The sequence below is a fragment of the Schistocerca americana genome, chromosome 7 (assembly GCF_021461395.2).
Source record: "Schistocerca americana isolate TAMUIC-IGC-003095 chromosome 7, iqSchAmer2.1, whole genome shotgun sequence".
In the NCBI taxonomy this organism is placed as follows: domain Eukaryota; kingdom Metazoa; phylum Arthropoda; class Insecta; order Orthoptera; family Acrididae; genus Schistocerca; species Schistocerca americana.
In genome coordinates this window covers 112611606-112635791 of record NC_060125.1, presented here as the reverse complement: position 1 = coordinate 112635791, position 24186 = coordinate 112611606, and the positions used below count along the sequence as shown (strand labels likewise).

The 24186-nt window shown below is 45.4% G+C and overlaps 1 protein-coding gene across 1 annotated transcript in view; it reads left to right on the top strand.

Moving 5' to 3' along the window:
- The window catches only part of LOC124622752 (ras-specific guanine nucleotide-releasing factor 2-like), an 898440-nt gene that overhangs the window by 53276 nt on the left and 820978 nt on the right, over window positions 1-24186 (top strand). Inside the window, exon 4 of the mRNA XM_047148541.1 lies at window positions 848-1041. Within this exon, the coding sequence (XP_047004497.1) occupies window positions 848-1041 (194 nt within the window). The remainder of the gene's footprint in view (window positions 1-847; window positions 1042-24186) is intronic.

The window sequence follows — 24186 nt, the reverse complement described above, 5'->3', positions numbered from 1 at the left end:
TCACCGCGATGCCGCCAAACACGGATGCGACCATCACGATGCTGTAAACAGAACCTGGATTCGTCCGAAAAAATGACGTTTTGCCATTCGTGCACCCAGGTTCGTCGTTGAGTACACCATCGCAGGCGCTCCTGTCTGTGATGCAGCGTCAAGGGTAACCGCAGCCACGGTCTCCGAGCTGATAGTCCATGCTCCTGCAAACGTCGTCGAACTGTGCGTGCAGATGGTTGTTGTCTTGCAAACGTCCCCATCTGTTGACTCAGGGATCGAGACGTGGCTGCACGAGCCGTTACAGCCATGCGGATAAGATGCCTGTCATCTCGACTGCTAGTGATACGAGGCCGTTGGGATCCAGCACTGCGTTGCGTATTACCCCCCTGAACCCACAGATTCCATATTCTGCTAATAGTCATTGGATCTCGACCAACGCGAGCTGCAATGTCGCGATACGATAAACCGCAATCGCGATAGGTTACAATCCGAGATTTATCTAAGTCGGAAACGTGATGGTGCGCTTTTCTTCTCCTTACAGGAGGCATCACCACAACGTTTCACCAGGCAACGCCGGTCAACTGCTGTTTGTGTATGAGAAATCGGTTGGAAACTTTCCTTATTTCAGCACGTTGTAGGTGTCGCCGCCGGCGCCAACCTTGTGTGAATGCTCTGAGAAGGTAATCATCTGCGTATCGCAGCAACTTCTACCTGTCTGTTAAATTTCGCGTCTGTAGCACGTCATCTTCGTGGTGTAGCAATTTTAATGGTCAGTAGTGTAATTAATTGTTCAGTGTCAGGACGTAATGAAAAGGGTAAGTTTAATATGATAGCAAGCTGTTTGTGTGTTGCGCAGGCGACCTGTTCGACATGCTGCTGCCGATGCTGAGCATCTACCAGGAGTACGTGCGCAACCACCACTACAGCCTGCAGGTGCTGACGGAGTGCAAGCAGTCTGCGCCGTTCGCTCAGCTGCTGGCGCGCCTCGAGAACAAGCCGGCGTGCCAGGGCCGCTCGCTCGAGACCTTCCTCACCTACCCTATGCACCAGGTGAGCGGCGGCGCACGCTGTACCTGGTGTAATCTGATCAGCAGCTCACAAAAGACATCCAGGCACACTGACTAAAATGAAGCAGCACACGGGTACTACTTATCAGACAATGTACCACCGACACAGCAGGTGGACTGAACAATGCCATCACCACCAATACAACTCATTATCGTGGCCAATACGGTGTATGTCTTTCGAGCGCACCTTATACCATTCTTCTTGCAAAATAGTGGCAAGCTGAGATAACGATGATTTAGGCGGACAGCGTTCGTGCACACTTTTCTCCAAAGTAGACCGGAAAGGCTCAATAATACTGAAGTCTCGCGACTGTAGTGGCCTGGGTGTGGTGTGCGTACTGTAAGACCTTCCGTACACACATCATCAGATTATTAGACTTGTCGCTCTAACGAAGTAGGTGAGTGTCAGCAATATGTCTCGTGTCTTATCGTGGCGTGTTTATCTTCTGCCGTTAGGTCAGACGATAGAAATGCCACTGGCACGCTTGGAGTAGCGGATTGACGGTGACCAACTTTAAACATAACTTGATTAATTTTGACACACATTTATTAAAATAATAACAAGTATAAAAAGTACTTAACTTGGTTCTGGAATGCTATTTGCGATTGACTATCTGAAGTTCCTTTGGTATTGGTACGTTAATCTTATTGTCAGATATATCTCTGATACTTGACAAAAGTGTCTATACATTTATCTTCATGGCTATGTACAGGAATATGGTAATCTTATTAGGCGCAGACTGAAACTTGACTATAGACTGGTACAGACAAATGCAGACTAATGCAGACTGGTGCAGACAAATGCAGACTGACTAATCGGAGGTCTGTACACTTGTTATAATACCTCACGCGTTCATGTATCACTGCGCGAGTGTGATCCGCGAGGAGAAAAGGTTCTACGTTAGCAGCAATCTCATTGGCTGCGTTACATATTAATACGCGGATCGGCGGAAGCAGAATTTGGTCCGTCTCTATGGGAGCGCCATCTCGTAGTGCGGAGACGGACGAGCTCTGCGCCTGGGCTGTTGTGCTTAGCGGGGCGCGCTCTAGTGGGAAAGTTGTGTACGCGCTGACTACACGGAACTATGTACAAACACTGGGGAAATGCAACAACTCATACTCATGCTCACAAAACCAGGTCCCTGTCGTCCTAGAACATGGCATCACCATTGGGAAACAAACATTTTACCGAAGGATGTACCTGATCAGTACAAAAAGCTCACACAATCTTTGTCAGCAGGCCTAATGCGACTTTGCAGAATGCCCATATGGCCCATAAAATACCATGACCCCCCGGTCAAATCATCACTGAACCCCCATCATGATTCATTCTCGGGAAGTAAACTCGGCCGTAATTTGGAAGCAGTGTGAAACAGGACTTATCTGATCAGATAACTTTCTTCCATTGCTCCATAGTTTACGAATGCCAGCTCGTCCTGCTGTTCCCTGACAATGGAGATCCCTTTGTGTTGTTTTGGTGCTGACAGGGTTCGCGAGTGCGATGTTCGGTTCTGCAGTGCCCTTTGCTGCTGCTATCCTCTTGTTTTTCGTCACACTCCTCTTCCATGACCATCTGTCACGATCTCTCAATACACACTTCGGTGCGCATTGTGACTTAATGGATAATGTATTTTCGATTTCCCTATACGTGACGTAAATGTTCAGTACAGTGCCTCTCGAAACATTAAATACTTCGGCTACCTTCGTTGCGGCATTACAAAATTTAGTTTTCGTCAGGTGAAAGAGGTATTCGTTGACAGGGTGATGAGGGTGACTTTAGCCCTGCACTCTGAAGATGGTAACTGTGGCCGCTCCTGATAACTGTGGGTAAGCAATCTGACTGAAGAAGGTAATGGAGAGGGCGTTATATGGAGAGAAACTAATAGTTGGCCTTTAGACCTATCCATGTTCATTTGAAACGGAATTAATACCACCCCCCACTAATAATGTAGGGTACCAAGACACGAACACCAACAACTTGCTCATATCCGAATTCACCTAGGCCCGAAGTAATGCACTCATAACTAAGTAGAAGACTGTTCTCATCATGCCTGACATTTGCAACGTATTGGGGACATTGCAGAGGTGGCACACTTCGAGTCATCAGAGGCACTTCTTCCAGCAGAGGAGCAAAGTCGCGCGATAGTTCCGGCCTGTTAGGCGACCTGGAAGGAAGACTGGTCTCAAAATACGGTCTCCAATTATCCCGACCACACATTCTGGCTGCAACGATGCTGGTGATTCGCTGTCACCATACCATGGGGGTTCAGCATACTATCCCACTGATGACTGTTATGAAACTTGAAGGTACCACTCCGCGTAGCAGTGGCCTCATTTGTGAATACGATGGATGACACAAATCCCGGAATAGTGGTTGCCTGTTGAAGAAATCAGTGACAAAAATGCTCGAGATCTGGGAAGTCTGTCGTTAGTAAGCCCTGCACAAGCTGTAAGCGATAAGTGTAGTAACAACTGTCATGGAAAATGTTCCACACGGTCGTCTGGCTTACAGTGTACTGGCGGGCCAGCTGCCTGGTAGTGATACGGCGGTCGGCTTCCACAGTGTTAATCACATTTTCCTCCAAATATGGTGTCCGGACATTGCGGGTACGTCCTTCATGATTTCCTGCTTGCTGAAACGACCCTGTCTCAGACATACGGTGAAACTGTTGCAAACATTGAACGTTGTGGTTGTTGTCGACGGGGATAGGTCTCCTGACACAACCTTGCTGACCGTTGCCATTTGTCTTCCCGTAAGTAAACACCATGTCGGCAAACTCTCGATTCGAACACGGAACCATTGTGTATAACGCTGTATCACATTCACTACAAGGTGAGTCGGCAAAAGGAGTGACTCGGACACAACATTAGGAGGCACTATGGCAGGAGGAGAAGGGGCTAGGGCATGACTTACGAGGAACAGTACCACCGTCTAGGAGGAAACCGTGCATAATGTAACTGTGGCTGCATGGTACAGTGGCGCGAATTAGACCGCAGTCTCTGTAACAAAGTATGATTGAATAAACGGTCTCTAGCATGGAAACTATGCATTTCTGGACATAAGTTCATTTGCATATCTTCTCATCGACCAGTGTCTAAAGTTTGTATACGGTGGAACAAATCACTCTGTAGGAACAGGATGGTGGAGAAGAAAATCTTCCCGATTTGTTTATTATCATTATTTGAAATATGATTTCAGTTAACAACAGGAAGAGCTGTGAGAGCTTCAGTGAGTTAAACAAGCTAGGAGCTTACGGTGCGCAAGCTGGATGGATTCATTTGTATACTGCTATTAATGTTAAGATGCCACATTTGTCATTTGTTCTCTAGTTGATGTGAGGGTTTTCTGTAAACTGTTGTAATATTCACGGCGGGGAAGATACTTTACAAAGCAGTGCTTTTAGTGGCGAAAGTTCGTAGGTGATACAAAAGCCGATCACGCTGTATCTACAGATCTGACCGGTGAAAATGAATAGATCACAAACTAATTCAGGGGCCGTTTTGAACTGACGGAATCAAATAGTAGGTGGTTTACCTAGGCGAGGGCAGATTAGAGGTCCTAGGGCATACATGGACGCAGGGCTCGGTAATTATGTTCGGTAGTATACAATTTTCGTAAGAAAAATGAGATCCAAAGGGAATTACCAAATTTATCTCGAATTCGGAAAGACAACAAAGTATTCTTGTAATTATGCGTGTGGGATCATAATATATGGCAAATCCTTTATAGAAGTTGGGGGTCAGTGGAGCAGTGGGAATGTATGAGGTGCATATTAGTTTGAGAGCCTGTAATTCTCGTTTATCATCTCCAAAATAAGGAATCTGTCTGCTACGAAGAAATTAAATCGTCTACAGGAAGGAGTAAGCATAGCGCATACTGCTGTGAGGTATTTACATTCTAGCATCGTCTGTACATCTACGGCGTCGCTTCGTACCATAGATGTTGCTGCGGATCGCTGTGTATAAACACCACTCTAGACTACTTTAATTTCTTTTTATTTAAAGACTTGCAGTCATTGAGCCCATCAATAGAAACATCGCTAATTATTTTCCTATTTAAAATTGACTTAGCAGTCGACTCTAAAAATTAACCCTCGATAGTTCTCGATGAATATTCTTATCATGTACAGACAAAAGCAGAAATAAAATAATGGCACGTGCCTATACGAAGAGGAAGGCCATCCAGCTCATTTCCCTTGCTCTCAATGTCTAATGTTTCTGTTGAGTTACAAACACTGCTAACAATTTTCCTATTTTATGTATTTTACAATCTGCGAGTTGCTTCTGCTGTCTCTTTGAACTGTAATCTGAACTCCTGGATAGCTAGCCTTCTCACGCAACTCGTCGGCTGTCGGAATGGACACACATTAAAAAAGTTTTGCATCACCTCGGTTCCGAGAGTTCCGGAACATGTACAGAAAATTGGAATAGAGATCAACATAAACACCATTACCGCCCTTTTTATTGCTCATGAGAACCGTACATTGCATGTTGTACCACCATACAGGCAGACCTTCAGAACTGGTGGTCCAGGCTGCTGTACACACCGGTACCTCTAACGCCCAGTAGCACGTCCTCTTGCATCGATGTATGCCTGTATTCATCGTGGCATACCATCCACAAGTTTATCAAGGCACTGTTGGTCCAGATTGTCCCACTCCTGAACGGTGATTCGGCGTAGATCCCTCAGAGTGGTTGGTGGGTCACGTCGTCCATAAACAGCCGTTTTCAATGTATCCGAGGCATGTTCGATAGGGTTCGTGTCTCGAGAACATGCTGGCCACTCTAGTCGAGGGATGTCGTTATCCTGAAGGAAGTCATTCACAAGAGGTGCACGATGGGGGCGCGAATTGTCGTCCATGAAGACGAATGCCTCACCAATATGCTGCCGATGTGGTTGCACAATCGGTTGGAGGATGGCATTCACGTATCGTACAGCCGTTATGGCGCCTTCCATGACCACCAGCGGCGTACGTCGGCCCCACAAAATGTCACCCCAAAACATCAGGGAACCTCTACCCTGCTGCACTCGCTGGACAGTGTATATAAGGCTTTCAGCATGACCGGGTTACCTCCAAACACGTCTCCGATGATTGTCTAGTTGAAGGCACATGCGACACTCATCGGTGTAGACAACGTGATGCGAATCCTGAGCGGTCCACTCGGCATGTTATTGGGCCCATCTGTGCCGCGCTGCATGGTGTCGTGGTTGCAAAGATGGACGTCGACGTGGACGTCGGGAGTGAAGTTGCGCTTGATGCAGCCTATTGCGCACAATTTGAGCCGTAACACGTCCTGTGGCTGCACGAGAAGCGTTATTCAACATGGTGGTCTCGCTGTCATGTTTCCTCCGATCCAAAATCCATAGGGTCCATAGGTACCCGTCATCCACGGCGGTAGGAGCCCTTGGGCGGCCGGAGCGAGGCATGTCATCGACAATTCCTTCATGTCCGGACAACATCGCTTTGGTTCACTCCGAGACGCCTGGACACTTCCCTTGTTGACAGCCCTTCCTGGCACAAAGTAACAATGCGGACGCGATCGAACCGCGGTATTCACCGTCTAGGCATGGTTGAACTACAGACAACACAAGCCGTATACCTCCTTCCTGGTGGAATGACTGGAACTGATCGGCTGTCGGACCCCTTCCGTCTAATAGGAGCTGCTCATCCGTGGTTGTTTAAATCTTTGGGCGGGTTTAGTGACATCTATGCACAGTCAAAGGGACTGTGTCTGTGGTGCTATATCCACAGTCAACGTCTATCTTCAGGAGTTCTGGGAACCAGGGTGATGCAAAACTTTTTTTGGTGTGTTTATTACTTCCTGATATGAGGATGATTGGGATATGGCAACATTTCAGAGTAAGTCCTGCAACTCTGCGATTGTCTTGATACTTCATTCGGGTGACACAGAATCAGCCTGCTAAATTCACTTGAAACTGTCTTCCTATTTTATTTAAACATTGTGAACAGTTTTCACCTATGGAGTGTCACCTAACTATCAAATATATGTTTTTAGTCCAGGTAGATCATTCCACGCAGAAACTACAACTAATTTTGTCTTCATTTCGAATTATCTCTCTTAGCTATCACTAGCACGATGAGGGAGCAGACAGTTCTGCGATAGGTCGGTAGGTCAGTGAAAACTATGTCGAAGACTTATTGGTAACAGGTCCTAATCTCGCAGGAGGCGAAAAGCGGTACGGTTTGCTGGAAGTGGCAAATAATCACGTTAAAATCGTTCTGTATGACACGACATCATTTCTTCGATAACACTCACCCCGTACAGGGCACAGATGTTGGAGCTTCCTGACTTCCCCCTTCTAATAAATCCAAAATCGCCGCAAACCTATGCGCCGAACTCCTTTTTACTGGTAAATTTTACCCGTAGTGTTAGATTACGTCATAGGCTGCGCGAATACTGGTTACTACATTGTCACTGCACGGTGTACACAAACATTTCACACAGAAGAACAAACTACAATAATACGTAATTTTATGTTTGCCGATATGAGTCGGCAAACGCCCGCTGTAGATCTTGGGCACAAGGCGCCATCCGTTGCGATCACCTGTGCTGGCGGCAGGCGGGCGTAGGCCGGTGGAGAAGAAACTGTTCTGATCAGGGCAGACAGCCACCAGCTCTTCGCGAAACGTTTTCTCTAGGTTTTGCTGTTACCGTCGTGTTACGAAATGTGCGACTTTATTTCCGAGCTTCCAACAAATTCATACTGTCAGTAGACCGACGAGTTGTAGTTTACTAAATTACGGAAGAATCGGGTTCAGTAAATCTGCTTTTCTTTTGCACTGCGCGTCGTTTACCGAGAGTAGCCCAAGCGGAAGCAACACTTCCTGTGGGAACTTCCGCCTCTTACAGCGTTGGCAGTGTGTGTAGACGGCCGTTACGTGCTTTTGTTTTGGTGCTTCAAAATCAAATACACTCCTGGAAATGGAAAAAAGAACACATTGACACTGGTGTGTCAGACCCACCATACTTGCTCCGGACACTGCGAGAGGGCTGTACAAGCAATGATCACACGCACGGCACAGCGGACACACCAGGAACCGCGGTGTTGGCCGTCGAATGGCGCTAGCTGCGCAGCATTTGTGCACCGCCGCCGTCAGTGTCAGCCAGTTTGCCGTGGCATACGGAGCTCCATCGCAGTCTTTAACACTGGTAGCATGCCGCGACAGCGTGGACGTGAACCGTATGTGCAGTTGACGGACTTTGAGCGAGGGCGTATAGTGGGCATGCGGGAGGCCGGGTGGACGTACCGCCGAATTGCTCAACACGTGGGGCGTGAGGTCTCTACAGTACATCGATGTTGTCGCCAGTGGTCGGCGGAAGGTGCACGTGCCCGTCGACCTGGGACCGGACCGCAGCGACGCACGGATGCACGCCAAGACCGTAGGATCCTACGCAGTGCCGTAGGGGACCGCACCGCCACTTCCCAGCAAATTAGGGACACTGTTGCTCCTGGGGTATCGGCGAGGACCATTCGCAACCGTCTCCATGAAGCTGGGCTACGGTCCCGCACACCGTTAGGCCGTCTTCCGCTCACGCCCCAACATCGTGCAGCCCGCCTCCAGTGGTGTCGCGACAGGCGTGAATGGAGGGACGAATGGAGACGTGTCGTCTTCAGCGATGAGAGTCGCTTCTGCCTTGGTGCCAATGATGGTCGTATGCGTGTTTGGCGCCGTGCAGGTGAGCGCCACAATCAGGACTGCATACGACCGAGGCACACAGGGCCAACACCCGGCATCATGGTGTGGGGAGCGATCTCCTACACTGGCCGTACACCACTGGTGATCGTCGAGGGGACACTGAATAGTGCACGGTACATCCAAACCGTCATCGAACCCATCGTTCTACCATTCCTAGACCGGCAAGGGAACTTGCTGTTCCAACAGGACAATGCACGTCCGCATGTATCCCGTGCCACCCAACGTGCTCTAGAAGGTGTAAGTCAACTACCCTGGCCAGCAAGATCTCCGGATCTGTCCCCCATTGAGCATGTTTGGGACTGGATGAAGCGTCGTCTCACGCGGTCTGCACGTCCAGCACGAACGCTGGTCCAACTGAGGCGCCAGGTGGAAATGGCATGGCAAGCCGTTCCACAGGACTACATCCAGCATCTCTACGATCGTCTCCATGGGAGAATAGCAGCCTGCATTGCTGCGAAAGGTGGATATACACTGTACTAGTGCCGACATTGTGCATGCTCTGTTGCCTGTGTCTATGTGCCTGCGGTTCTGTCAGTGTGATCATGTGATGTATCTGACCCCAGGAATGTGTCAATAAAGTTTCCCCTTCCTGGGACAATGAATTCACGGTGTTCTTATTTCAATTTCCAGGAGTGTAGTTCACTACAGTGAATCAGAAAGCCACAATTATCACCCAGTGTGGCGCACCTGTGCTACGACAAAATTATGGTTCAGCTGAACGAGCTGTTTGGTGGTCCGGCGAGTTGCTGCTGTGTTAGTATACGTAGGATTAGAGTTCCGATCCCACTGGAGGCGTTGGTTTCTAATAGCCGCTACTACACCTATTTACCTCTGTTTATGCCAAACGAAAAACATGCCATTCCATTGTGGTTCCAAATTCACATTAAACGTGATGTGCTTTCGCTACTGACTACAGATGTGGCAGAGCCACGACAGAAGCGTGGGCGGCAGCATGTAGAAACAGTGTCACTTTCCTTACTCCAGTATTTTTAATGTAGTTAAAGAAAGAATCCCCATGTATGCCTACAGGGCACTTATTCTACCTCTTATTTCAGCTTGAGATGTTGAATACAGTAGATCTGGTTACACGGGATTTGATCCCTTTGCGATCACACAGCGCCATCACTTCATTGCTTGCAAAAGGTTCCAAACTCCTCAAATTCTGCACGTAAGGGTCGGGTCAGGAATCGAATACTGGTTCTAAACAAAAATGATCACAATGTCCTTTCAGACTTTCAAATGTAACTGTTGGTGGAAATTTGTTTTGATTTTTAACGTCTCTCTATTCCCTTTCAGTAACGTTATGTGTCGGTTTCGGCTCCTAGAGAGACACATAACTTTTCGTCACATCACTTCAGCTTCAAACATACCACTCCTAGCTACTGGTAAAAAAGAATTCGGTAGTTAAAGTGTCTTCTTGTGTAGTTAGCAAGGACATTTGAGGGGTTCGATTCCCAGTCACCGCTGTAGTCTTCGTGAGGTCATTTCCAGTTCACCATGCAGACATCTCGCTTCTGGTGAAAGAAACCTATACTCATTGTCCATTCGTGACTAGAAAACAAAGGCGATTGGTGGCGGGTTCGAATCTCTGGAAGGCAGATATCATTCATTTTCCTCGTACTGCAGTTTCAAGCATCTCGTGACAGACGACAAAATTCGATATATGCCCTCTGTCTGTAGTTACATAACAATCTGATTAGCTGCTCTGTCTGAATCGCCACCCAACATACACATGTCATTTCTGGTTTGTATCTTGATTTTTAATGTCATTGTGTTAGATAACATGTACGATATGTGGTTTTTGAACTGCGCGTAGGTCAAGGTGCCATCACGAATAAAATGAAATTTACTGGTGATATGTTGTTGACGGTGACGTTTCGATAGAGCGCTTGAAGTTGTTAATCGTGGTTTTTTTGTTAAGTGGTCAGGTAATTAATCAGCTTACGCAAAAGCACTTACCAAGTGAGCGACGTTTAATAGATGATTGGAAAATATTGTAGAGAACAAGGATAATAGAACGACTGAGGTGTTAGTGTTGTAGTCATTATTTCTGTCAGGTATTAATGAGAGTAGTAACGCTTTGTAGATGTAACTTCTTGTAATAAGTTGAGTTTACAAGCGTGTTGGACTGTGTCAGGCTTTCCCTTATATTTTAGTGGTCACTTATGGTAACCGTTGTCTATAGTCAAATGGCTGTACCGAAACGAGATTAAAAGACTTGCAAGACAGTTACGTTATGTGGGCTGCTCGCAAGTCACCCGAATAGTAATTCAGGTCCTTCGAAAGCTTTCGAGCATGATAGTACATGTAGACCAAAACTACCAACTCTCTGAACAAATTGTCAAGGCCAAACTCCATATATACAACACCCTCATCCACCTCATCCCTACTTTTACAAATACGGCATAGACTTCCTCTCCTCCTGCGTTGTCCACTCCCTTCACATTTTTGTAATCTGCCTCGACTTCCGCCACTACCTTCTCTTAGCGTTATGCTGTTCCAGGTCATTACGGTATTTCGATTTCTTGAGCTGACGTCTCTGGTGGCCTTCCGTCTCTCGCAAACTCTAAGCGCCAAAACCTTTGCATACCCCACCCTTAAAAATACTAGGCCGCTGACGTACTTACATAGTACCTCCATTTCTTCTCCTAACACACTTGATATCCGAGCACAGTGTTAACTAACTCTCTCCCACAGACCAAATGACAGTCCCACAGACTCTGCAACTATAATGTGCTCCGCGTTCTCCATCCCAAATGCAGGCTGCTACCCAGCTGAACTTCTGCCACTTCCTACATACCGTGATACTTTTCTGAATAACTATCCACGCTTTTTGTCATTTTAAGACGGATCGCGAGCTGTATACCTACTACATCTATTCGATTGATTCACAAGAAAATGTTTCGTAAAGTATAATCCAACATTTTACCTAGTTTATAGTCGGTTGCTTTGTAACATAACAGACACATTTGGTGAGAACACATGACTGAAAATTCTATTCATACTAATCATTTTATTTACGTATAATTACTACATCAAATCTCACTGTGTAATACACAGTTTCGCTTCCGTTTCTATTTTAGACATAGTGCCTAACACTACGAAAAGTTATTTGTAGTCACAGTGGCGCGATAGATTCTGTTGGGGGAGGGGGAGTAGCAGCTTCCGTCAGCTCCCCCCCCCCCCCCCCCCCCAACGAGTCATGCATGGCGGAGTGATGCTCGTCTTTATTGCGATGCGTTTCTTGGGAATCCCTTTTGAAGTACTTTAGGTATTACAATAGAAGCACGGAGTCAACATAGCAAGACTATAATAAACAGTTTTACTTAAAAGATTACGGTTCAATTACTATTAATTCTTAAAACATCGATAACTCTCGTAATACTTTGCTTAGACAGAATCTAATTTCAGTTTCGTAATCCTCTTCAAATGGAATCGTCTGATACTCATCACAATAAGTCTCTTTTTTTCATCGTCAATTTTCTAATAATTATTGTTTTTGTACGCTTTAAGCCCTTCCGTTTCCATTTTAGCATTCGAATAGAATGTGCGGGGGACTCCGAATGTATATGAATACACTGAACTATCCATACGATTAACCATTAGCATAACTTAGTTTAATGAGACTTAATTTGAATCAGATGACACCAATAAAGCAGTTGATGCCCTAGCAGTGTCACGCACTGGTCACCGTGTTAGAACCAGGCCCATCCGCCGGTGGTAACTCTTCACACAGTATCTGCGGGTGCAGCAGGCGGATACTTGGGCAGCTACAGGACAAAGTAATTTCAAATTGACGCTGTACTGTTTCTGCCTAATGTTAAGACGACAACACTGTTGCCGCGGCATATTTCATAGTACACTACTGGCCATTAAAATTGCTACACCACGAAGATGACGTGCTACAGACGCCAAATTTAACCGACAGGAAGAAAATGCTGTGATATGCAAATGATTAGCTTTTCAGAGCGTTCACACAAGGTTGGCGTCGGTGGCGACATCTACAACGTGCTGACACGACGAAAGTTACCAACCGATTTCTAATACACAAACAGCAGTTGACCGGCGTTGCCTGGTGAAATGTTGTTGTGATGCCTCGTGTAAGGAGGAGAAACGCGTACCTATCGCGATTGCGGCTTATCGTATCGCGACATTGCTGCTCGCGTTGGTCGAGATCCAATGACTGTTAGCAGAATATGGAATCGGTGGGTTCAGGAGGGTAATACGGAACGTCGTGCTGGATCCCAGCGGCCCCGTATCACTATCAGTCGAGATGACAGGCATCTTAACCGCATGGCTGTAACGGATCGTGCAACCACGTCTCGATCCCAGAGTCAACAGATGGAGACGTTTGCAAGACAACAACCACCTGCACGAACAGTTCGACGACGTTTGCAGCTGCATGGACTATCAGCTCGGAGACCATGGCTGCGGTTACCCTTGACGCTGCATCACAAACAGGAGCGATGGTGTACTCAACGACGAACCTGGGTGCACGAAAGGCAAAACGTCATTTTTTCGGACGAATCCAGGTTCTGTTTACAGCATCATGATGGTCGCATCCGTGTTTGGCGACATCGCGGTGGACGCACATTGGCAGCGTGTATTCGTCATCGCCACACTGGCGTATCACCCGGCGTGATGGTATGCGGTGCCATTGGTTGCACGCCTCGGTCACCTCTTCTTAGTATTGAAGGCACTTTGAACGGTGGACGTTATATTTCAGATGTATTACGACCCGTGGCTCTACCCTTCATTCGATCCCTTAGAAACCCTACATTTCAGCAGGATAATGCTCGACCGCATGTTGCAGGTCCTGTAAGGGCCTTTCTGGATACAGAAAATGTTCAACTGCTGCCTTGGTCAGCACATTCTCCAGATCTCTCACCAATTGAAAATGTCTGGTCAATGGTGGCCGAACAACTGGCTCGTCACAATACGCCAGTCACTACTCTTGATGAACTGTGGTATCGTGTTGAAGCTGCATGGGTAGCTGTACCTGTACACGCCATGCAAGCTCTGTTTAACTCAATGCCCAGGCGTATCAAGGCCGCTATTACGGCCAGAGGTGGTTGTTCTGGGTACTGATTTCTCAGGATCTATGCACCCAAACTGCGTGAAAATGTACTCACGTGTCAGTTCTAGTATAATATATTTGTCCAATGAATACCCGTTTATGAACTGCATTTCTTCTTGGTGTAGGAATTTTAATGGCCAGTTTGTTGTTGTCTGTGAATCGAACTAAAATAACGTTTTTGCTTATTACATCCAAGCTCAACTATCATTTCAAACGTTACATAAAGACATAGACTGACTACCCTGGTGTAAAATACAGCCAGCCAAGTTAAATTTTGGGATTCTTATATTGGTAGCGAAGCCTGGCACTAATGTCATTTTGAATAAACATGGACAAATGTCAAGGCTAACTAGTAGTTCGTGTCCCACATACGTTCTACATCCTAGTTCACGCAACATCCTTTCCATTACCTTCTTCAACAAAATTGCTTATCCACAGTTAACACGTGCGCTCACGATCACAATGCTCAGTTCGTAGGTCTCACATCGCCTCCATCACTCAATTAATGTTATTCAATAAAAACTTAATTGCTACTGTCGTAAAACTGGGCAGCTTTGTGACACTTTCAGCACTTTTTGCAACGCAATCTTATACAAATATATGCAGTAACATTTATTTTTCATATGTATGGAATTTTATAACCTTTGTCCTTTAATTTTGATAGCAACGAAGTTTTTAGGCGCAGTGAGGTATTCAGAAAACGGAATATTAATTCTCATAAAGTTACCGCCTTCCCCCCACCCCGGTTCAGGAGAAGATTGTGCCGTGGAGTGAAAGACTGGGAAAGTAGACTGAAATTCATCTGTCAGAAAGATGAGCTTACGTAGCGTTTCTTTACGACACACACATTTAACTTTGTTACAAATTTACACAGTTTTAGGAGTTTTGTTTGTCATATTTTGCTAATATCGTGCCATTTATTTTTCTAATTTTATTAAAATCCAAATAATTAGAGACATGTCCTCAGTGAAAAAATAATAATTAAAAACCTTAACTGTGCTAAGCAAGGTAATCAGAAAAACTTACACAATTATTTACGCATGAGTTCAGTGGAAGTCTATGAGAAAAACACAGGTGACAGCACTTACATTAACACAATATTCTCTAGGCAAAGTAATTAGTTGAGACTGTTAGACATTTACTAACGGCTTCAGCATGAATACAAAGTCATGACACGTATAGTATAACAGTCTGAGCGACTGTGTGTTGTGTTGAGAAATAAAGCTATAATGCAGAATAAAGCTTCATGCTGTTACTAAACCAGCCACAAATGTCATCACTTATGTTGTGTCACTAAGTAACCTCTATAATCTAAGGAAATACGCTGTTTCGCTTTTCAGTGGCTGAAGAAATCATTTGTGATATTATATCTTATACGGAATGATCCGCACGAATAAGTTACATGTGTCTTACCTTCTGTTAGTCAGTACTTCAAAGTTATCGACACTACCAGAAAGTTACCAAAAAAATTCAAAGGCGTTTTTCCATCTGAAATCAAAATGGGTTTGTGATCAGCTCAGTTTTAATCCACGTACTTGCAGCTTCCTTTTCTTATGGCAGCACTTTGGGAGAACGCAGCGCAGTTGAGCTCTATGTTGAAGGGCGCAGTATTTCAGAATAGAAGGTGGAGCTCACTGTCGTCTCAGAGTAACGCCTCAGTTACGGTTTGCCCATTTTCACGGTACCCTGACTCTTTCCTGGGAAGTTGCATCCTGCCACCCTGTCCCCTGTAGGAGAGAAGTAAACGACAGGTGAAGAACAAAAGGTCTGTTGTCGGCAGCTTCTACGGAGTCGTTTGTGCTGTGAAAATTGGCCGCGCACTGGAATAGAGCTCAGGCAAACGTCACGATTGTATACCATGAACGGACGAATGGTAAGGTGAGGGTGGCTACATAATTATATTCGTAAAATGTCCTGACAATAACTGCTGTTTAATTGTCTGAGAGGTACAATCAGGTTTGCACTAATGGGTGTTCAAAATTATCAATCTGTGTCAGCGCCAGTTGATCGTATGGAACTGTTATTGTCTGCACCTGCGGGAAGATGCTATCCGCGATTCCTTTCCCGCAAGTGACGCCACTTTACGATGGAAAATGGCTCTGAGCACTATGGGACTTAACATCTATGGTCATCAGTCCCCTAGAACTTAGAACTACTTAAACCTAACTAACCTAAGGACGGCACACAACACCCAGCCATCACGAGGCAGAGAAAATCCCAGGCCCCGCCGGGAATCGAACCCGGGAACTTTACGATGGATTCTAATTGCATACACACGAGTGAAACTGTCATGTCAGCTCTGACGGCCCCGTAGAAGCACTCTTTAGGGCGGTTGTGAGCCGGCTAGCTCCCCCCACCCCCACGTCATGTTTTGATGGGTCAGGTCCCGTGCGCAATTTTCTATGAAGCTACTGAAAGTCTTCACTGCTGTTACCCAATTCTGATGTCGCTATTTCTATGATTCCTCTTCGGACGGCTATTCTCTGGCGCTCTACGCTTTCGGCTACTGTTACTAATTATGATTTGGCTCGCAAAGTGCTAAGTTGACTATAGTCCGACTATCCTGTTGCTGACTTAGCCACAACAATACCCAATGGCTTGAATGAATTCGATATTTATCTTTACAATACTTATAACTTTAATAAACTGGCATTGCGCAAGATACCAAACGAATTGTATCATCAGTAACCAAAACACTCACCCGTTGGCTTCACATAACAGGCAGCCATGGAACAGCAGGACCGATTTAGTTTTAAGGAGTGCGACGGTCGCGCTTCCAACGTGCTTCGCAGGCGAGGTGTATCTGCTATTCTTTGGGATATACACATATTGTGCCGGCCGAAGTGGCCGTGCGGTTAAAGGCGCTGCAATCTGGAACCGCAAGACCGCTACGGTCGCAGGTTCGAATCCTGCCTCGGGCATGGATGTTTGTGATGTCCTTAGGTTAGTTAGGTTTAAGTAGTTTTAAGTTCTAGGGGACTAATGACCTCAGCAGTTGAGTCCCATAGTGCTCAGAACCATTTGAACATTTTGAACACATATTGTCTTCCGCTACAGAACGTATCATTGCAGTTATGAGTAAACCTGCAGCAGCTAAACGATAGTCTTGACTAGTTCCGAATGATCCTGACGCACCTCGATACTGTTTTCCTCCCTCAGTGTATCGAACAAGGCGTTCGATTCGTATTACCCGTCTGTCTCCGTACCTGAATACTTTTGACGTCCGTTTGCACTGTCAGATGACAAATGTCGAGTGCGGAAAACCCGTTAGTGACGTGCATACACGCGCACAACTTGTTTCTCGTAATATGACGCCATTCGAGTGCAGACTGGTCTTTCCGAATGATTTCGGCCGTCCACACTGAGGGTTTAACGTGACTGCACGAAGCTAGTAAGAAACTTTGTTCAACACCTCCTGCAGGTTGCAGGGCATCGTGGTAGAATTTCTTATATAGTTTGCATACGTGTTTTCAAAACCATCCCCCGGCCGCTGTGGCCTAGCGGTTCTAGGCGCTTCAGTCTGGAACTGCGCTGCTGCTACGGTCGCAGGTTCGAATCCTGCCTCGGGCATGGATGTGTGTTCTGTCCGTAGGTTAGTTAGATTAAAGTAGTTCTAAGTCTAGGGGAATGATGACCTCAGATGTCAAGTTCCATAGTGCTTGGAGCCATTTGAACCACCCCCCGTCACAACTTATATAGCCGATCAGGTCGGCAGCTGTCTGAAGACATTGGCAGAAGAAACGATTGTTAGAAAATTGTTGCAAAATCTAGGAAGCCCTGCAGATCGGCAAATTATGATTCGAGGAACAGCCTAAGCAGATGAAAATATGACTAGTCAGTCACCGTCACTTGTGTGAGTCGTCATACATCTAAAAGAACCCATCTGAAGTCTTTAACGGTTGACAACCATATAAATCGAGTTATGAGAATGCACACGCTAGAAAACCCAAAGCGAGTACCCCACGTGATGAATAAATCTTAATGACCCTGATACACAATTAGTGCAAACTGAAATTACAGTTCATTAAAACAGTTCTCGAATAAAACAGTAATTGGACAAAAAATGTTATTAGCCGCCAGCTTTGAGAATGTACGTAACTCTCAACACTTATTTTGGCATTTAATCCGCATTTACAACCGTGCTGTGCAAGTTAACGCCACAATGTATGACAGAGGCGAGACCGTCTTTTACTACCTGCGGTACTCGTGAATTATGAGCGCGGTGAGTCCGGCAGACGGTAACCCTCCGGTCAAGCTTGAATTTCATAGATTTATGTCTATGTGAGCGGTTCTTTTTTAATAGCTAGATTTTTATTTCGACTACAAAAACTCATTAAAACCAAACTGGCGATGCACGATATTTAAGGATTCGCTACATTTAACAACATTCAAGAAAGGTGAGACTATATTTAAATTGAGCTAGCGTCTGATTAAATTTTTTTAAATTTTTTTTATTCTTTTGTAGAAAGGGTTTTACTAGTGTAAAGCAAACACAAAACAATCTGAATAGGAAATATAGGTTATTTGAGTAGAACACACACACATAAAACCGCGGAATATAATGAAAACAGACACAGAGTCAGTAATGGAATCCAAGTGGATTTGAAAAATGTGTGTCAAGATCGCAGCGAAGTTGAACTTCCATGGCTGCTCATCAAGTGTTAGAAAGCAATGCGGAAATCACTCTGAAGGTGATTGGTTGCGCAGAAATAGCTGGATAAAGTATTGAAGAAAACTGGTACAGCATCTCTCGGACAAGCAACTGAGGCAAACTTACTTTTGGCTGTAAATTTAATGCACAGAACTGTATATATATTTATATGAGTGTGAATGTGTGTGTGTGTGTGTGTGTGTGACCCAAAGGTTAGGAATAGCATCAATCATCAGAAACAAATCTGTCTCTTGTAACTTGCGACCTTGTAACACCGATAGATTCAAAGTCATATCATGCAGCAAGTATCAAGTTAATGGTGAAGGAAGCTCAAATGGAAGAAAGTATGTGATTTACACATTTACAGAATGATACGTAGTTTCGTGTGAGGCGCTCAAACACGTGATATAAATCAGAAATGCTTGCAGCGGTTTATCAAGTCCACATGCGACACAAAATGTTTTATAAATTAAATAGAATGGGAGAGTGATTTAATTAACTGACCCACTCTTCGGATCGAATAACTGACAACGTGTTCTGTATCAGACTCCGTAAGACAACCAACTAGCAGAGGCGATGCCGAGCATTTCTCCTCTCGCAACCAACGTGGCAATTCGACCACTTAAATAAGTGAAAATCTGTCTGTACAGACTGGGCGCCACACGTCCGCCTCATCGAAATTGCTTTGTAAAAAGCCAGTGTCTGCAGATAACCTCAGTAATTTGAACCGTCTTACCATAACTGCCACTCTGCGTTCGACGCAGGAAACCGAGAACAGACCGAAGCGCCCACACCACGCGCAGCCAGTGTGACTTTGAAACTCACAGGTGGCGTGGAAGGGGGCCGAGACTCGCTATCACTGGAGCATTCTACTGGCAGCTTATTGCCACACGACGTCCTGCAGATGCTACCAGTGAACTTAGCGCCTGGGATCGATCTTTGGTGCAGAATACTGTCGGTGCACAGCTTGAGCATTAGCTGACTCGCGAGATAAAGTGAAAATGTAATTGAAAAATTGGAAATGGCTACGTAAAAGTTAGCTTTGAATGTTAAGTTTTAGATCTCAAGGACGCTTCGCCTCCATATAGTGCATTTATTCTAACCAGCTTTTAGACGTATTTGTAGGATGTGACGTGCTACAGTCTTTACGTCTGGAAGCATTTTTAGCACGTCAAGAGACTCCGTTGGTGGCGATGGATCCAGAAAAAAAAAAAAAACAGATTTAGCGTCTCATCGCAACGATAATCTTATGAACGACGCAGAAGGTCGGACAGTGCAAGGATTAGAAGCAAAGCGACCCTAAATCAGTCTTTTTCTCGGCCATCTCCTCTTTTGCTTTAGGAGCAAGCTCATCTTGAGTGATCCAAAGAGGGTTGGCGTCCCGGCCTTGCAGAAATCCCTGCACCACTTCGTTCGGTATTAGATTCGTGGAGTATGCATCTTATGGCAGCAGACATTCGAGTTGCGACCGACGAATTGTAAGCTCACGGCAAAAATATTAGTTTCCCTCTTAAAAGGGCGATCTGTCCGCTTTGGAGCAGTGAATGGGACTGAATGGGAAAGTGGAGTTAACGTGTTTGGACATGCCCAGGACCGAAACGTAAGTTTAGTTTCCCGATTTGTTGGTGTGTCGACACGTACTGTCCGACGCGCCTACAAAGAACGTTGTACCACTCGCAATCACGTAACACCTCACAATAACAGTGATCGTAAAAATATCCTAACTAACAGGTATCAGAAACAAGTTTTACGCCTTGTCAGTGACGATCAGTTTCAAACCCGACACTAACCGCTGCCGTCCGTGAACCAGCTTGCAGTCGCATAGCTCACATAAGACCATTACCGGCGGCGGTACGTAAAGCAGCACGTGTTCAGCGGGCAGCGTCGCGTGATCCGGCGAGTCGCGGGTTCGCTTCCTCAACAGCGCAGCGAGGCGCTTACAGTACCTGGGGGGCGTGGCTCAGGCCGGACGTGGTTCTGCGCTGTTCTGGGGTGTTTCTGGTACGGAGACATCCACCCTCTCGTTCAGGTTACCGTGTTCATGACCCGCGATGTTTATTTCAACATTCTCAGTGATCAAACGTTTCCCTTTCTTCCACGTCTTCATCCCGTCTTCCAACATGGCAACGTCCTTGTTCGCAGGGCGGCACCCTTCCTAATATGACGATCGGCCAAGCAGTCTATCATACCCTGGCTGGTTCGCCAAATTACCCGATCTTTATATCACTGGAAAGGTAAGGGACTATTTCAGTACCGGGCGAAACGCAGCAATTTAGCAGTTCTGCAGCACATAACATACGTCTATATCCACGTCTATAGTCAGCAGACCACTGTCAAGTGCATAGCAGAGGACACGTCGCACTCTAGTAGTTATTAGCGACTTTTCCCATTCCATTCACAGGCAGAACGAGGGACGAATGATTGTTTAAATGCCTCCGTGCGAGCTGTAATTACTCCAATCTTCTTCTCACTGTCCCCATGGGAGCGATACATAGGGGATTATAGTATATTACTGATATCACCATTTAAAGTTGGTTCTTGAAACTTTGTAAGTAGGACTGCTCGGTGTTGGTTGCGTCTGTTTTCAAGAATCAGCAGGGTCAGTTTCTTCAACATCTCTGTGGCGATTCCGCACAGGTCAAACCCAACCTGTCATCATTCGCGTTGCCCTTCTCTGTGTGCGCTCAATATCCCCTGCCAGTCCTATTTGGTACCTATCCATCACACTTGAGCCATAATCTAGGACGGGTCGCACGGGTAATTTGTAAGCAATCTGACTGCATTTCCGTAATATTCTACCAATAAATCATAGTCCACCAGCTACTCAACTCACGACTGAACCAATACGCTTATTCCATTTCATACTGGTACAATGTTTCCACCCAAATTTTTCTACTAGTTGACGAAGCCCAACCGCAACTCGCTGATACTATAGTCGTGTGATCCTATCAATTTTCGTATTTTGAGATTCGCAATTTTCACATTTCTGAGCATCTCGAGGAAGATGCCAATCTTTGCAACACTTTGAGATCTTATGAAGATCTGACTGATTACTTATGCAGCTTCTTTTAGACAGTACTTCAATGTACACAGCTGAATCATCTGCAAATATTGTCCGCAAGGTCATTAATTCACGGCATGAAGAGCAAGGTTCCCCGCATTCCTCCCTGAGGCAAATCCGAAGTTGCTTCTACGTCAGTCGATGACTCTCCATTCAAGATGACCTGCTGCGTCCTCCATAGCGAGAAATCCTCAGTCCATTCACTAATTTCGCTTGATATCTCGTACGACCTTACTTTTTATAATAAGTGCAAATGTGGTACTGAGGCAGATGCTCTTCGGAAATCAAGAAATACTGCATCTACCTGACAGCCTTGATCCAAAGCTTTTACTGTGTCATGTGATAAAAGTGTGAGCTGCGTTTCACACGATCTATGTTTTCGGAGAGAATGCTGATTATCATGGAGGAGGACATTCTCTTCGAGATATGTCATTATGCCTGAACTCGGAATATGTTCTAGGATTCGACAACAAATCGATGTCGAGGATATTGGACGGTAGTTTTGTGGATCACTTCTATCAACGTAAATGTAATCTGACGTGACCTCTCCTTACTTCCAACTACTGCGCACGGCTTTCTGTTTAAAAGATCCGCGGTAACGTATACCCTGCGCAATAGAATTAAAGGATCACTTTTTCGAAACCCCATCTTCGACCCCCCTTGCGAGACACATGTTTGAAACTTCGCTCTAAGGCGTGTACAACCTTCCTCTGTAATGTTACAAAAGGTGACTACCTAACAGAGATCTTCTGCAGATTCTCTCAATGATATACGGAGAAGATTGTAGGTGAAAAGTGTCCCATAACGAAAGGCTTTAGGTCAGTAAGCGAACTATACATAGTCGCAGGCTGGTGCTGTTTCTGTCTCTTTGTCTGCCACAAAAATGACAGCGCTACATCTTCACTAGCGCGCGCTGCGTCCGGCGATACACACCTGTTGTGGTTGTATCAGCCACGCAGAAAGCGTTGAACTAACAGTTAGAATAAAAACGAGTTTAGAACGGAATTTACGAGGCCGCGACAAGTATACAACTCACGGAGGTGAGCATTATGTGTCACAAATACGAGGGTTGGAACTTTAATAGTGGCAACTATTTATTTACAGCTCGTACAAAATAGATACGTGTTTCAAAGTTTTACTGACCTTCAAAGTAGTCATCAGCACTGTGTATTACCCGTTACCAGCGATGTGGAAGTCGTAGGATACTCTTAGCAGTGCCAGTTGTGTTGACAGTTCGAGCGGCGCGGTCTATTGCCCTACCAATTTGTAGCAGTTCTGAAGCGAATTCCGTGAAGTGTTTCCTTCAGTTTAGAGATAAATGGCTTAAGTCAGAGGAGTTCAGTGGGTGGTATAGCACTTAGCAGCCCCATCTGTCAAACAAATCAGTAACAGCTTGCACTGTACGTGCTTGAGCATTGTCCTCCAAAATGATGGCCAGGTCCTGCAGAAAGTGTTATTACTTCTGTCTCTATGCTGTTCGATTTCTAAACTGAAGGAAACACTTCACGGCATTACTTCAGAACTGGTACAAAAAATGGTTGAAAAGGCTCTGAGCACAATGGGACTTAACATCTGAGGTCATCAGTCCCCTAGAACTTAGAACTACTTAAACCTAACTGACGTAAGGACATCACACACATCCATGCCCGAGGCAGGATTCGAATCTGCGACCGTAGCGGTCGCACGGCTCCAGACTGTAGCGCCTAGAACCGGTCGGCCACTCTGACCGGCTGAACTGCTACAAATTCGTCGGGCAGTAGACCGCATCGCTCTAACTGTCAACACAATTGGCACTGCTAGGTTATCCTACGACTTCCACATCGCTGGCAAGGGGATATACACAATGCTGATGACTACTTTGAAGGTTAGTAACAATTTGAAATACGTGTCTATTTTGTACGAACTGTAAATAAATCGTTGCCACTATAAAAGTTCCAGTTTTCGTATAAACGAATGTTCTGAGGCTTAAAACATTTTCAAACACTTGTTCTACCCACGTCTTTAGTGTGATGTATCAACGAAATAACTAACATTCGAATTTAGCGTAAGCCTTCACTATTTTAGTAGACATCACACTCGAACAACTCATCGGCCAACTGACATCCACTGTTGGCTGAATGTCTTGTCCACGCTCCTCTGTGTATCTCGATCTTCAGCTACAGGTAACCACGTGGCATCTCGAATAAGACCTTTTCTAGACTTGTTATCTCTTGGACTCCAAAAAGCACTTACTTGCTCCGTTGAAGATACATTCGGCCCACGCTCTTTTGTTTTCAGTCATAAATTACGTTCTTTCAGTCCAGTCTGATTCATTTGTTTTCGAATATTCCCTAGTAATTTGCGGCACGGATCTCTCCATTGCTAACTGGCAAACCCTCAGACTTTTAATGATTTTCGTATTAATAGTTCATACACTTTTTTTAAAAAAAGAAGAAAAAGACCCACCACGAAGGGATTATCCAAACGGAACAGAAATCGGGAGATGTGATTTACATGTAAGACAACTTCAGCAAAATTCGATTATTTATTCAGAATAACAACCTTGACAAATAGAGAAAATGAGTAAAGCGTTGGTCCCCCTCTGGCCCTTATGTGAGCCGTTATTCGGCATAGCACTG